We start from the raw sequence: 13943 nt of genomic DNA on the forward strand, positions 1-13943 counted from the left end.
ATTTTATTTGCCATAAAATAGTGGGCTGGAACCTGTGTCCATTCACACGCTGGCTCAGAAGCAGATCAAATGTCCGTGACTTGGCCAGCAGCATCCTTCAGGTCTTCACCAGTACTGGCTTCAAGCTGCCCATTTTAATTCCCTGCTGCAAGACCATCAAGCCCTCAGCCTAAAGCACACGGGTGCTGCCATGTAAGCTGTCAAAGGCCAGTTCTTCCAAAGTTGAAACTATAAATCCACATCCACAGTTAACTATTTAAATCTGTGGCTTCACTTTCCACAAAAGGAGGACTCAAAAAACTCATCAGTGTTTTAGCTTCTAGCTTGGGATACACACATTATGGAGACCTTGGCCAAAGTTTTTACCTAAGGAAATAATGTGGTTTATGGCAGCACTTGGAAAAAGCAGAAACTTGTTCTGCTCACTAGGTAAGAGGTGCTGCAGGGCACTTGTAATAAACTGGAGTTTAAATTTAATCTGGATTTCATTCTTCCAATTACCCTAAGTAAAACACCAACTTGATGATATTTTTTTTTCTCACCTAGCTAGAGACAAAGGACAGTATCATTCTGCTGCCTACTTTTAGTTAAACGTGATTATTTTATTTATGAATTTTTAAGCTCATGAAAGAACGACAGGAGGTTCTGAGGACTTAGTTCTTCCCGAAGTAAGTTTGTGAACAAGCCTTTCAAATACATGAACTTTCATTCACTGCCTGGAGGTACACCACCAGCTGAGAACTGGCCCCACATTACAGTCACCCCATCACAGAGCTGAGGAGCCACCTTCTGCTCTGTGACGCTGAGCTTGGCAGATGAACATGACTAACAACCAACCCCTTGGCGCAGATCAGCACCAAAGAGCTACATCCGCAGACCGTTCTGCCAGAGTCCACCATGGGAGGCTCCAAGCTCCGAGAGTTTGCACATTGAACTGGGATCACTTTTAAGTATTGATAGTCCACAGAAGACAAACAGCAAACCAAATCCTCTTCCAGATAAGTGAGTTCACTCATGTCCACCTTCTCTCAGTGAAGCATCACAGCACACACTAATAGATGTGTCAAACACACCACCTACACTGTCAAACATGAAACAATGATTCAGCAAAATGTTCAGCACCACAGTGGCAATTACAAAGCTTAGTAACAATCACCTCTTCACACAGGAACTTTTTCACTGTTGTTAAATAACACCAGAAGTATCTGGCTTAGAACGGGCAAGTTCACCATATCTCAGTTGGCCACCCATTTCAAAGGGAATGGCTAGTAAAAACAGAGCAGGATTTCGGATACTTAGCAATTTTTCCAATGTCCATAGACAAAGGTGAAAAAACAAAACAAAGAAATTTACAAAAGAAAGCGAGGACAGCAATGTTCAGCCAAACATGGGCTGCCGACAAGAGTAGCTCTATAACAGAGGGAAGTGTTTGCGAATCGGCTGTACCTATGTGCTCTGGTGTCCCGGTGACTGCTGGTTCTCAAGTGTAATACGAGGAACAAAAATAGAGCACAAGGGAACTGAAAGAGAAACCTCACTCTAAATACTCCCACTTGCTTCTATTTTCCTCCCTCTGCTAGCTCCACATTGGGATTTTTGTTTCCCTAAGGCAGAGAAAGTGGTTTATACACTCTCTGAGACTCATTAGTTGACTCCTTCTGAAGGGATCTCTTACCCCTTCCCAATTATAAATATCTAGATATGGTGCCCATTTGTTCAGTATTTATACAGCACTCCCCTATGCCCTGGTCAAAATGGTCTTCAGGCTCTAGTCAGGCTGGTCAGCAGTGCTGTCAACTTCATCATCTGTCTGCTCCTTTGTGCCACACGTACACACCCACAAAGTGATGTTCGTACAGTGTAAGTAATTCCATAACTCAGTCTGTCTGCACCAAAATGTACTGTTTATTTGACTTTAAGACATATTAGATAATGAAAGATTCGTCTCTTAATGAATGAGGTTATGGAGATATTTGTTCAGCACACGCCACTCTTCATTATGACATACAAGTCATTGAAGTTATTAAAGGTGGAGTACCAGCGATGCTCATAGTTAATGTTTTCCATTAAGAACCCCAATGTTCAATTACTTGCAGCTTTCAGTGGCAGGCATCTGTCCGAGACACGAGCACTCTTTCCTCTTCCCTTTCTGGTTAGGGACCATGGTTCAGGTGTTTCTCCTGCACAGCTTGCCAGTGCAAGAGGCTGTTCGTATTAAAGTATTAAAACCAGGCAGGAAGGAGCCACACAGCAGGCCACAGGGCTCCCTCCTGCCAGTCTGCAAAGCAAATCTTCCCACATGGGTCCACGTAGATCACTCCAAGAACCTGCGCAGGGTACCAGGGGAAGCCTTAGCTTTTCCCCTGCCCAATACTGACATACATCCCTCTGCCTAATTTCAGAGAGAGACAATTTTACAGGTAGGAATGCTCCAGTGCTATTTTGCCAGAGTAATGATGAATGACAGGTCTAAAAGTCCATTCAGCCTGGGTCCCAGCTCACACAAAGTGTCATTATAACTTCAGCTTTACGTTTCCCATTGCATTTGGGAAACTCTCTACAAAAACTTAAGATACTGAAAAGAAAACTAAAAACTTTGTACAAAGCCGTAACGTTATTTTAACACGTTTATTCTATTTCTAAGAAAACTAACATGCTGTGCTATAACACAGCACAGTCATTTTATCCTGCTCCTTGAAACCAAACATTTTCATTAGACTACTCCATGAGAAAAGTTAGGCTAAGCCAAGCCCAGTCATGCCCTTATCTATTTAAAGACACTTTTTAATTCTGAACTTGCACTGCTGTTGAAGCTTTGAGCAGACTCAGTAGGGGATTACTGCATTTTAAGTACTATTCAAAGCCAATGGAAGAGAGGCTTCCCATGAGCTGATCCCAAGCAATCTAGCTTGATTGAACAGGAGCTGGCTGTGCACAATTGCAAGCACCCAGTAGTCCCCTTCCACTCTCCTAGGGTCTGCTTATGCTTCTGTAAATGATTCCCTATGCAGTTCATAACAGGCACTGCTTATAGCCCAGCAAAACTCCAATTTTAGTCATCCTAGATGAATTACCCAGTTCCAAACAAGACAAGGAAGCAATATTAAAAAAAAAGGAAAATCATGACTAATTATAGTTTGTGTTGCCACCCTTCATGTCTAAGGGTTTCACATTTTTCAGTCTGATTTTGAATTTCCCATTCAACAGATCATATGCCTTAACTAGAGCTTGTTCAGAAACAGATGGAGTTGGAACAGATGAGTTAAAGCTTTTCCTATGTTTGCTTTTATTTTAGTGGTCAGTCGTCTCATTGGGTCACTCTCAATATAGCTAAGCCTAACTATTCCCCCTCCCCCTGCCAAAGCAGCACATACCTTAAAGCAAAACAAATCCTGCAGCTTATATTGGGAGGATTATATATGAATACATTCCAGGAGCAGCAGTTTATAGTTCACATGTCATTTTACTACTGCACTCAGAGAGGTGGATATGCACCAGGAGCTGTTTGGGAAGGAGACACGGGTTGCAGCATCTCTGGTGGGCAGCAGAACCTGTGCAAACTCAGCCCGACAGCACTGGAGAACGCATAGAGACCAGGATTAGCGGCACTGGAAGCAGTCCAAACTGAGTCTTATGTAGGCCACAACAAGGGTAACTTTTACTCAGATGAACATTTGTAAGCCATAAACCTATTTACTTTAAGGAGCTAAAGGACAAGAACAAAAAGTGCCACACTGTTTGCTTCCTGTAACCTCTCCACGGACTAGCCCAACACGTCCATCCCGCCCTGCTGAGGGCCAATGGTGTTTGTTCTGCACTTCAGGCCATGTTTACATAGAGTTTTCACTTTTTTTTTTTTTTTTGGATCTGTCAATAGCTACAGCATATTACATTACCTCAAGCCAAGATAGTAACATGGCTTGCAAACAGCAGTTTCTGCATTGCCAGACACTTAACTAGATGGTAGATTTATACCATTGTTCGTGCTTGGTTCTTTAAAAAAAGAAAGCAGGAATATACCTTTAAGTGTGTATTAAAAATAGCACAACCCAAAATAATAAAATAGTACTGTGTTCTGCTTTTAAAGAACATGATCAATTCTTTTTGAAGGCTCAATTGACATAAGTGGATTTTAAAAACAAAACAAAACAAAACAAAATAGAAAGCAAATGCCTCCCCTATCATACGGGAATTCGCAACATTTGAGATTCAAACCATGTGGGGAAAACAGTGCAAACATGACCGAAGTTCATGGAGGTGAAATCTCCATGAGTAGTTTTTCCTCACTATATCCCTGGTTTAGTGGTTTTACCTTCTAATTTTGCTTTAATGTAATATTTTACTACATAGCAATGATGACCTGTAGCTTGTTTAAGCAAAGGAAACCCACATGACAGCCTACTAGCAGATGCACTTCAAATAGATATTTTGCAGTCTACATTGTACCATATTTGAAAGTTGCAAGCAGCAGAAAACAGAAACAATTCTTCCAATAATGGGAAGTCAAAATCCATTTCTAAAGTCTCCTATATTTTTAAGAATTCCCCACAAATTCCTAAGGAAGAATATTAAATTAAAAACAAACAAACAAACAAACACCAAAAAAACCCCCCACAACATCAAATAAACACACATCTACGAAAACACAAACAAGCAAACGTTTCTGTGAACATCCTGGTCAACTAATCCTGAAGAAATTTCTGTTTAAAAAAAAGGGTTTTTTCTATTGGTAAATGTTCTGTGGTCAGAAAGGTGAACTATGCAGTAGTAAATGAAGTAACACGGAGATACTGTTATACTCTGACAGGCAAACTTACATTTACCCTTCTCAGAAGCAGCCCTTCACCAAGAATCTACACAGGAAAACTAGAAAAACCAGGGTACACCTCTTTTGAAAAGCAAATCCATCCACGGTTGCAAGGAAAAAAAAAAAAAAAAACTTTGCGCCTTGCCCAGGAAGAAAACTTTGAAATGCTAAGTGAGGAGTAAGACCCAACTATCGGCTTGTGGTTGTTAAATAGCACAGCCTTGGCTTCTGCACATCGCAAATCCTGCTACAACAAAGCATCAAAGAAAGCAATACAGGAAACATCACAGAAGTGGATGTAAAGACAACCGAGTCAAAAGAATTCAAGCATAACACTAATACAGAGATATTTCTGGATGCTAGAGTTAAATTTGCTAGCACTAAAACAATCACACTGTTGTTTCCTAATCAGTAAGAATAAACTTTTTAGAATCAGCATTTGTGGACCAAAAAGGCTGGATGTTGCTTTGGAAAATCGTTTCTTCTCAGAAAGCCTGATTTTATTTTATTTTTTTTTAACTGGCTGAAACATTCTGTTAGTTCAGCAAATAGTTTTGAAGAAAACAAAAATAAAAATTCAAGACAGCAGTTGTAGCATTCCTGAGTTCAGCACTTTGGCTCTTGCGTCTCTGTATTAAACTTGTGTAAAATAGTGATCTCATCCCACAAGATTGGTTTCCTCATATTTTACTTCAGTGTTTTAATGTAGAGGTCATGAATTAAACCCTCCTCCTTTCAGGCTTTGAAGAGGCAGCTAGGTCAGAGGATGCTCAGACCTAGATTCTTCATTTGTATGAAGGCTGTTCCACGTAGAATTTATATATTATGTTGACATACACATATAAGACCAGAGACTGACTGTGGGCATCTCTACCCGACAGCTGTGGGCCCCAAGTGTTGGGTACCTTGTCACACCCTGCCCCGCTGGCCAGGTATCCACTGATACCACACCTGGAAGGGCATCCCCAAGCAAGACAGGGATACGAAAGGGATTCTCCCAGTACTTCTTTGGTCCAGTGATTTGGCCATTCTCCTCTGCCACAGGAAAGCCAAATTTAAGTGCCCACCCTAAACCAGAGAAACAGCCCTATATGCTGAAAGTGCTCTAGCACTCAGCATTTCCCCAGGGACTCTAACCCTTGATTCCAACATTTCGTTTAGGAAATGGCAGAAAAGACTCAAAATACAGTACTTTAAATCCCTTAAATATTAAAATAAATGGAAGTTCCTTGCTGTTTCAGAATATCAGAGTGACATTTTAAGTGCTTGGAGAACTTCAGAAATAAGAGTGTCACGTTCCATAATTTTTTTTGCAAAGTCGTTTGGCACAGCAAGCCACAAGAGCGGGAGCAGTTCAAGCTCCCCAAAACATTTAATACTTGTCTAGCAGGTATCCAAAGAGAGCTCCGTACCACTGAAGCAACAGATGGGTTGCACTTGCAAGAGACTCCAGATTTCCTCTTTCTGGAGGTAGGGACAAAACAAAGGTGCCTTACTATGGCCCTCACTCCCCACAACAGCCTGACCTCCAAACTGCTGCCCTGCAAGTGCAAGACTTCTTGAAGGCTCTGGCATTTATATGACAGCACGTTGCCTCTGGATCACAGCAGATCAAACTGCCTCTTCTAGCAACAACGGCAGTCTACACAAGTAGCTTGTCTCTGTTCTGACCCTTATCTTCTCAGTTTAGATTTCATCTCCTTTATGTTTACTCAGGTAGCTCCTTCCTCTGTGTTGTCTAGACAACAGGCAGGGAAAAAGTTAGTGATAAAGAAAAGACAAATGGAACAGATTTGTTTGAATGTCATACTCCTAGTCCCAACAGAAAAATGTTCCTAAAGAGTTAATGTCTCCAGGCAAGGGAGACAAGCATCAAGTAAAAGCTGTATCACTAATCTTCTATCACAATGCACATGGAGTAGGTGGGGGGACTATAACTAACAGGTTTATTTCAAGTAGGGCTAAATTAAACACCTGGTTTTTTTAATTAGCTATTATTTTTACTGTAAGACCCTTTTTTCTACTGCTTATACATTTGACAAACACTGACTTATCAGATGCATCCATTCTACACCAGTTCTCTGTCTAAAGCTGATTTTTTAAAGAAATGCAGCTATTTCCTAGAACGGGGCAGATACACATCTTGCATGCAAGCCATGGAAATCTCTTCTTCTCTGAAGTTTCAGTATTGCATGGAGAAATTATGTAGAGCAGCAGGGCAGGAGAGCTATAACTGGACCAAGACACCCAGGAGATTACAAATGAGCAGCCCAGGGCAGCGGGAATAAGATCAAGAACTAAGTGGGGGAAGGGTAGGGGGGAGCGTGTTTGAGGAATCAGAAGATGTCGTTGGAAAAGGAGCCTGTGCCCAAGAGAACAAGCTCCCTTTCTGATCTGGAACAGAATCCAGGAGTCCAGACTCCCAGTATCCCACTATTGTCAGCAGCTAATCACGAAGCCCACTGACCAGCGGTGCCAGGAAGAGGATGACAACAAACTGCTGCCCCTTACTTCCCTGCTCAAGTCAAAAGCACCTGTACAGACTACTACTGCATTACCCCTGCGTGCATCATTTTGATTTTTGCTTTCTGTAACAGCTCTGAAAAGATCTTGCAAGCTTTTAGAGGCCCACTCACACATAACACTTGAAGAACATTGTTCAGGCTGCAACAAAAGTGAGTAGTTCAAAATCGAGAAAAACCTGAAATAAAAACCAACTGGGTGATGGAAAACCTTATGGCTTATGCGCACGTGTCACACCACGTAGCTTTGATTCCTCACGCACCATCTCCCAACAACCTTGTCTTGTTCAACATACAGCATAAACAGTAGTCAAGTAGCTGGACATAAATTTTGGTTTCATCGCAATTCAGTGCCTGATTGAAAATAAAATCTTCCCTTTTTCAATAGCTAGACAGAGGAGCTTCAAGTTTATACACCACATATTGACCAGAGGCTGATAGCAACATGCTTGTCCCTGGGATGCATTTAAGTATTGCAGCACCTGTCAGCTTCTCAGCAGCTGGGCTTCAGCGCTGAACTCCGCACAAAGCCTTACCCAAGGAGATGGGTGATAGAGAAGCCACTCGGATTTCACAGACCAGCCTATAGTTAGTAACTGAACCATAAAGACTAAGCCTTGCATGTCCTTCAGTTCTTTGTGAGTTTTCTGAAATGTGAGCAGGAAGCACAGTACAGCTACCATATTCTGTAGTGATGTGTGCTGGTAGAATTGAACACCAATCTCAAACACACACAAAAAGTAAAAATGCAGCTACTGCAGCTATATCAAGCGATGTGTGGCAGCGATTGCTGTCTTCAGGGGTTCAGGAAAGAGCTTACAATGATCTGTGATGTCTCACTTTCAAACAAAAACAAGAAACACAGTAAAAGCAGGAATACATTTAAATCCCAGGAACGATCAAGAACATTTAATCCTCTTTCAGGTTTCACTTGTATATGGTTCAGCCACTAAAAATCTGAACCGCTAAAAAAAAAAAGTCAAAATCATATTATTACAGCTGTCCCCATAAAGTACTATACTCGCACAAAGTCATTTTATAGGCACAGCTGTAATAACATACCATACTTGCAGAAAACGTTGATCATAAAGTTGTGCTACAGTATTTGCTTGATTTTTACTTTCTTATATTTTATTTTTGTACGTGTTCTTCCATTTGTTGTAGAAGTAAACTGATGATAAAGCAATATCAACCCAAAACTGACTATCTACTTTGGCATGGCATGAAAAACTGCAGTGCTCTCCCCACTGTGCCTAGCACAAGTGCCGGACATTTTTCTTCTGTAAATAAGGATCTTGTCCAGGTTATGGGTTAAAAGAATGTAAAGGGAAAGGTCTGAAATATTCAGACAGAATTCTGAAGCTTAAACTTTCAGCATAGCTCTCAAAGCAATATGATGGTATCAGTTCACAAATAGCTTAAGAAGAAGTCCAGGAGAGTGGTAGTTGTCTCAGGCTACGTAACAGGCCTTTCAAAAGAGTATGAAGTAACAGAATTGAAATGTATTTGGCAAGATGCCACCACTCAGATGATATCCCAGCCTCATGGATATGTACAGTACACAGCAATTCATCATCTCATACTATGTGGCACTGACATTTCTTGTGTCAAACCAAAAATAGCTACAGCAAAAGTAAATTGAGCTCCACATGTGGAGGCCAGTAAGGCCTCCGCATGCTATACAGACTACAATTAAAAAAAAAAAAAAAACAAACCCTAAAACAACCAAGTTGAGAAACGACAAATGGGACTTTCACATTCACCAGCAGTGCAGGGAAAGCCTCTCGGAAAGGAAGGAGGCTCAAGATAGGGGTTCAGAGAACACAAAAGAACACAAACTGCCCAACTGCTTTCCAAGTAGTGCAGAAGCAAGTACCAAACTAGGCAGACTTCCTCCCAGGATGCAGCACATCACCACAGTTCCTCAAGCCCTCAAATTCCACGAAGACCTGGAGTATCTTATCCTACAGAAGCATACGTACTAGCCCCCTGCACACACCCCAAACCACCAAAGCTGGAGAAAAAAAGAGAAACTCTATTAGAAGCCAGACTCTAAGTAGCAGCTTAAATGGATTAAAGAAGAAAAAAAGAAAAAAAAAAAGTAGTTGAGCACGGGAATAGAAGCACAAAACTTACTTCAAAGAACTTAGCTATTCAAGCAAGCTGTCAGAAGAGCACCAATAATCAGAGTTAACACTGATGCAGACATCCACCCTTTCTGGATAACTGAAACCCACTAGAGCTCTAACATTTGCATGCTAGACTATGCAAAAGAAATTGAGACATCATAAATAACCCTTTGGTGGCTGAACTCCCACATCTGTGCAAGCCAATGAAGCCAACAAATTAAAAAATCTGCAATTCCACTTCACAGAACATGGCTTACATGTCCAGAAGAACCATAATGACCACCTCCTTTGGTCTGCAGTGGAACACAAGATGCCAGACTGCCCATGGATTTTAACTCCTTCTCAAGGGCTGCTTTAGCCTGCTTTGCTAAAAGCCCAGATTTCAGCAATAAATTTTCTACTAGCGGTTGGAGTGGGCTCCAGGAAGAGCCTCATGTCCTTGATGCATGATCTCCACACTAGGGAGTGACACAGATCATACCAGAGCATTACTGCCAATTGGCAAGGCAGCCTTCAGCCCCATGGCCAGAACAGGCAGAGCTCACAGAAATACCATATCAAGCTAAGGCAGGAATTAAAAAAAAAAAAAAAATTAAAAAAACCATGAGCGAATGAGGAGTATTCAGAAGAAGAGCACTCTCTTAATCTATATTTGCATAGCGACTAGTACAACAAAGCCCATGAAAAGTTCAGCTTTTAAATACTATCATAATGCAAATATTTTTCTGATGGCGCCTCTGCCACCCCTGAGGAGCAAATGCTGCCTGCCATGCCTAAGCCACCCTGTCTGGTCATGGAAAGGTAAGCAAAAGAAGACTCCCCAGAAGACTGCCACTCCTACAGCTGCACACACAGAGAAAGTGTAAATGGTTTAGGACACAAAGAAGGTAAGCATCTCTTACTCCTAAGGGGGAGGCAGAAGCAGAACGCAGGAAAATGTATTTCAGCCAGCGCCGAAACACCATCTGCTACCCACATCTGATTCACAAGCAGGATTACTTTATGATAAAGACCAATACACTCATATTTTTAAAGTATCCTGAGGGAATTCTCCATATAGGAGAAGTATTCTGTACTTTTGGATTTTAAAAAAGCTTTAAAAAAAATTGTTGACTCCAAAATTCTCTTCTACTCTTCATCTGTCTGCTCTGTGACAAAATCAAACAGAAAAAACCCTTACGAGTCGTCTCATGACTACTCTAAACACAAGTGTTTGCTACACCTACAGCCTGCCCAGGTCAAATCAGTCGCCTCTTGCAAGGGAACAAAACCTATCTCCTTTTAAGGTACCAGTCACTAGCACCCCCACACAAACCCAACATTTAATTCACCTATATGAAGAAGTTTATTTACTGGGAGCGAAGAAGGGGACTCTGTCACACTGCACACCTCCATTAGCCTGGGTACAACTTCACCTGAAAACTCACAGCAAAGGGCAAACTACACACCATTCCTGGCTTCCCAATCCTGTCAGCTCCCTACAACTTGATCTGGAGATTGCATGGTCAGGGCACTTGTAGTCTGACCTGGCTCACCACTTGGCCCTGTGATCATCCACTTTGACGCAAAGAAGGTGGGGTGGGGAAGGGGTCGATACAATCACCCCTTTTGGCAGTAGTCAGAGCAGATTCAGTGTTTCGCAAAACCACATCCCGACCTGAGCAGAGTCATCACTGTTACCCAACTCGCAAGAGACACAAGAGAAAAATCACAGTACTCTCAAATCAGAAACACCAAAGTCTAGTGTGATATTTATCAACTAAGCACGTGTTTCGGATCTGAAACCACTTTGTATGGTCTTCTACCAGAGGCTGCTGAAGTCAAATAGAAGTGTGTTGTGGAAGTTAATCAAAACATGTTACTTATGGTTTAAGGTGTTTCTTCTGACAGCCATCCAACACATGGAAGCACATCTTTATGAGTGCACTGGGACTACCCACATGAGCTTTACGCTCACTTCCGAGAGTTTAAAAAAATCCGGGCAACACCCATTAGATCCATTCCCTGCCATGCTACTGCAAAGTGCATTTCTGCAGAACATTTGTGCAAGCAAAGCCCTGAGCACATGAACTGTGCACTGGGGTTTTTCAAGGAGCCTGATGTCAACTACAGTAGAAATGACTGAAGCTGGACAGATTTGTGAGGGCCTTCTCACAAATGCTGTTTGTCGTTACAATGCCGCTCTGCTAGTCTCGATTACAGACTTCGCAGAGATGCCAGATGAGACCATCTCAGCCAGGAGCAGACCCAGCAAGCAAAACCACACAAAGCCAATAACATTTATAACAGGCCTTCTTCAAGGCAGCCGGTAGCTAACCCCAAGAGGTAAAACCCAGTAAGTCTCACTGCATTCCTAGGTAGATGGCTGGAATTAAAAATGAAAGACAATGAGAAAACTGAAACAAATGAACATGCTGAGAGAAAGCTGGCATGTTCTTTGTAAAGGGAAGAGCATCCTGGCCAGGGCAGCAGCCTAAAGGCCTCTTACACAGGAAGGCTGGGGGGTCTCCCCGTGCACGGGGCCACAATCACTACCCCACTCGGCTACAGAAGCTAGGGACGCCCAGGCAGAGAGCCAGCCAGCTGCTCTCGGCACAGCAAGGAAGCCCCCGCCATCCGCCACAGGCCGGGCCGGTACTCACATCCTCCCCACGCCCTCGTACATGCGGGTCTCATCCACCAGCATCATGACCTCCGTGTCGGTGAGGTGGGCATGCTTCTTCGTCTTGCTCAGCTGCTCGATCTGGATGTCGGCCAGCTTCACCTTCTGCTGTGTGTCTATCACCTTGGCCTGCAGCTCGGTGAAGGCCTGGGGGGGGGGGGGGGGGGGGGGTGGAGAGCAGCGGCTATGAGGGGCGGCCCTGACAGGCCGCGGCCCGCCGGCCCGCGCCGCTGAGGCCGGGCGGTGGGGGCCGAACCGGCCCCGGCCTGCAGGGAGGAGGGGACCGGGCAGGCGCCGCCCGGGACACGGAGGAAGCGGGGGGGAGAGACACACACACACACGCACACGCTACCCGCCGCGGAAAGGCTTGTACCTTCTTCAGCTCCAGGTCTACGGGCGCCGCCATCTTGTCTCCACAGGGCGCCTGCGCGGGGGGGAGAGCGCCGGCACCGCGTCCTGCTGCGCATGCGCGGGGGAGGGGTGCGGGGTCCCCTCAGTGCGGCGCGCAGCGCCGTGGGGTTGGGGTGTCCTGGCGGGGCCGGGGCCGTGCCGCGGGGTCTGCTCGCACGGTGGGGACGTCCGGCTGGGCCGGGGGCACCTGGATGGGGTGTGGGGTATGAGGCCTCCCCCTCGGGCCGGTCCCGCGTGGGTGTCCCTGGCCCGGCCGCCTCAGCGGGGGGGGGGGGGGGGGGGGGGGCCGCGCTGGGGGGCCGGACGCGGCCCCTGTTTGGGGGACGGCGCCGAGGGCGAAGCCAGGGGAGAGCCCAGCGGGCCTGGCCGTGCCCTGTGGGCCCGGGGGGCTGCTTAGTTCCCCGGGGCAGCCCGGAGGTGCGCCCGGCGGTACCCGGCCGTGGGCGGGGGGACGGGGGACGCGCCCGCTCCGGTCCGCTGCCCGCTCCTGCCGGTGGGTGCCACAGCCCGGCCGCCCCCGGCCAAGCTGGCGGAGCCCTGCCAGGGCTTGGGAGCCCAGCAGCCGCCCCGGCCACCCACCAGCACCGGCACGGGAGCCCAGCCGGCCCCGGGAGAGGGTCCCAGGGTCCCCAGAGCGGGAGCACCAGGGACAGACCAAAAAGCAGTAACGGGTGTTACAACCAGGGCCAGACAGGCAGCAAGTGGGCTCGGCACCATGGCGGTCAGGAAATGCTGCAGCTGGTGACGTGTTTGTGCTCCTGGGTCTGTGCCTGGAGCGGGGGGTGAAAGGCCAGGCTGTTGAGCTGGGGCTGCTGGAGGCCACCGCCTGCCTTCCCCAGGACCCCTGCCAGTGCTCAGCTTGGCCGGCTGCTGCAGCGGCCCACTCCTGTCCAGGTGGAGACTGCTTTCCTGGCACCCCATTCCTGCAGGGACCGATAGGTGAGCACCCCGGCCTCCCCCTGCAGTATGTGGGCATCCTGGGCAGGGCAGAGCCCCGTATGCCCCAGCTGGGCTCTGGGGTACCTCCTGTTTTGTGGCCACAAGCGCAGCCGGATGGGGGAGCTGCCCTGGGGGCTTCCTGCCTGCCTTAGCCAGGAAAAGAGCATCTGTCAGCCTTTCCCAGCCCTGTGGGGCAGAGGGAGCCAGCCTACAGATCCAGCCAGCTTCCCACTCCCTACATCTCCAAAGTATGTTTCCGATCTCCTGGCCTGTTAAATTGCCACCTGCAGGCAGCCCAGCCTGCAATGCTGGCCTGCAGAGGAACAAAGTGGACCAGAACACATCCTTGCAGGGAAGGAGGAAGGCAGAGGGCAGCTGGGCTCTGGGCAGAAGCTCTAGCTGTCTGCAGAAAAGCCTTCCAGCAGAGCTATTCCCAGTGCCTGCCAGGGTGGCATGGAGCCCCAGGCATGTGG

At 46.0% G+C, this 13943-nt stretch overlaps 1 protein-coding gene across 2 annotated transcripts in view; it reads right to left on the bottom strand.

Moving 5' to 3' along the window:
* PFDN1 (prefoldin subunit 1) overlaps nucleotides 1-12634 on the bottom strand; it is a 32872-nt gene extending 20238 nt beyond the window's left edge. The window contains exons 1-2 of one of the 2 annotated variants that reach the window (XM_052816534.1): nucleotides 12494-12634; nucleotides 12101-12267 (exon numbers count right to left, since the gene is read on the bottom strand). In XM_052816534.1, the coding sequence (XP_052672494.1) occupies nucleotides 12101-12267; nucleotides 12494-12526 (200 nt within the window). In that variant the 5' untranslated portion in view covers nucleotides 12527-12634. The remainder of the gene's footprint in view (nucleotides 1-12100; nucleotides 12268-12493) is intronic. The other variant, XM_052816535.1, reaches the window with a different exon arrangement.
* Nucleotides 12635-13943: the final 1309 nt, after the last annotated feature.

Source organism: Harpia harpyja, chromosome 20, assembly GCF_026419915.1.
Source record: "Harpia harpyja isolate bHarHar1 chromosome 20, bHarHar1 primary haplotype, whole genome shotgun sequence".
In the NCBI taxonomy this organism is placed as follows: Eukaryota; Metazoa; Chordata; class Aves; order Accipitriformes; family Accipitridae; genus Harpia; species Harpia harpyja.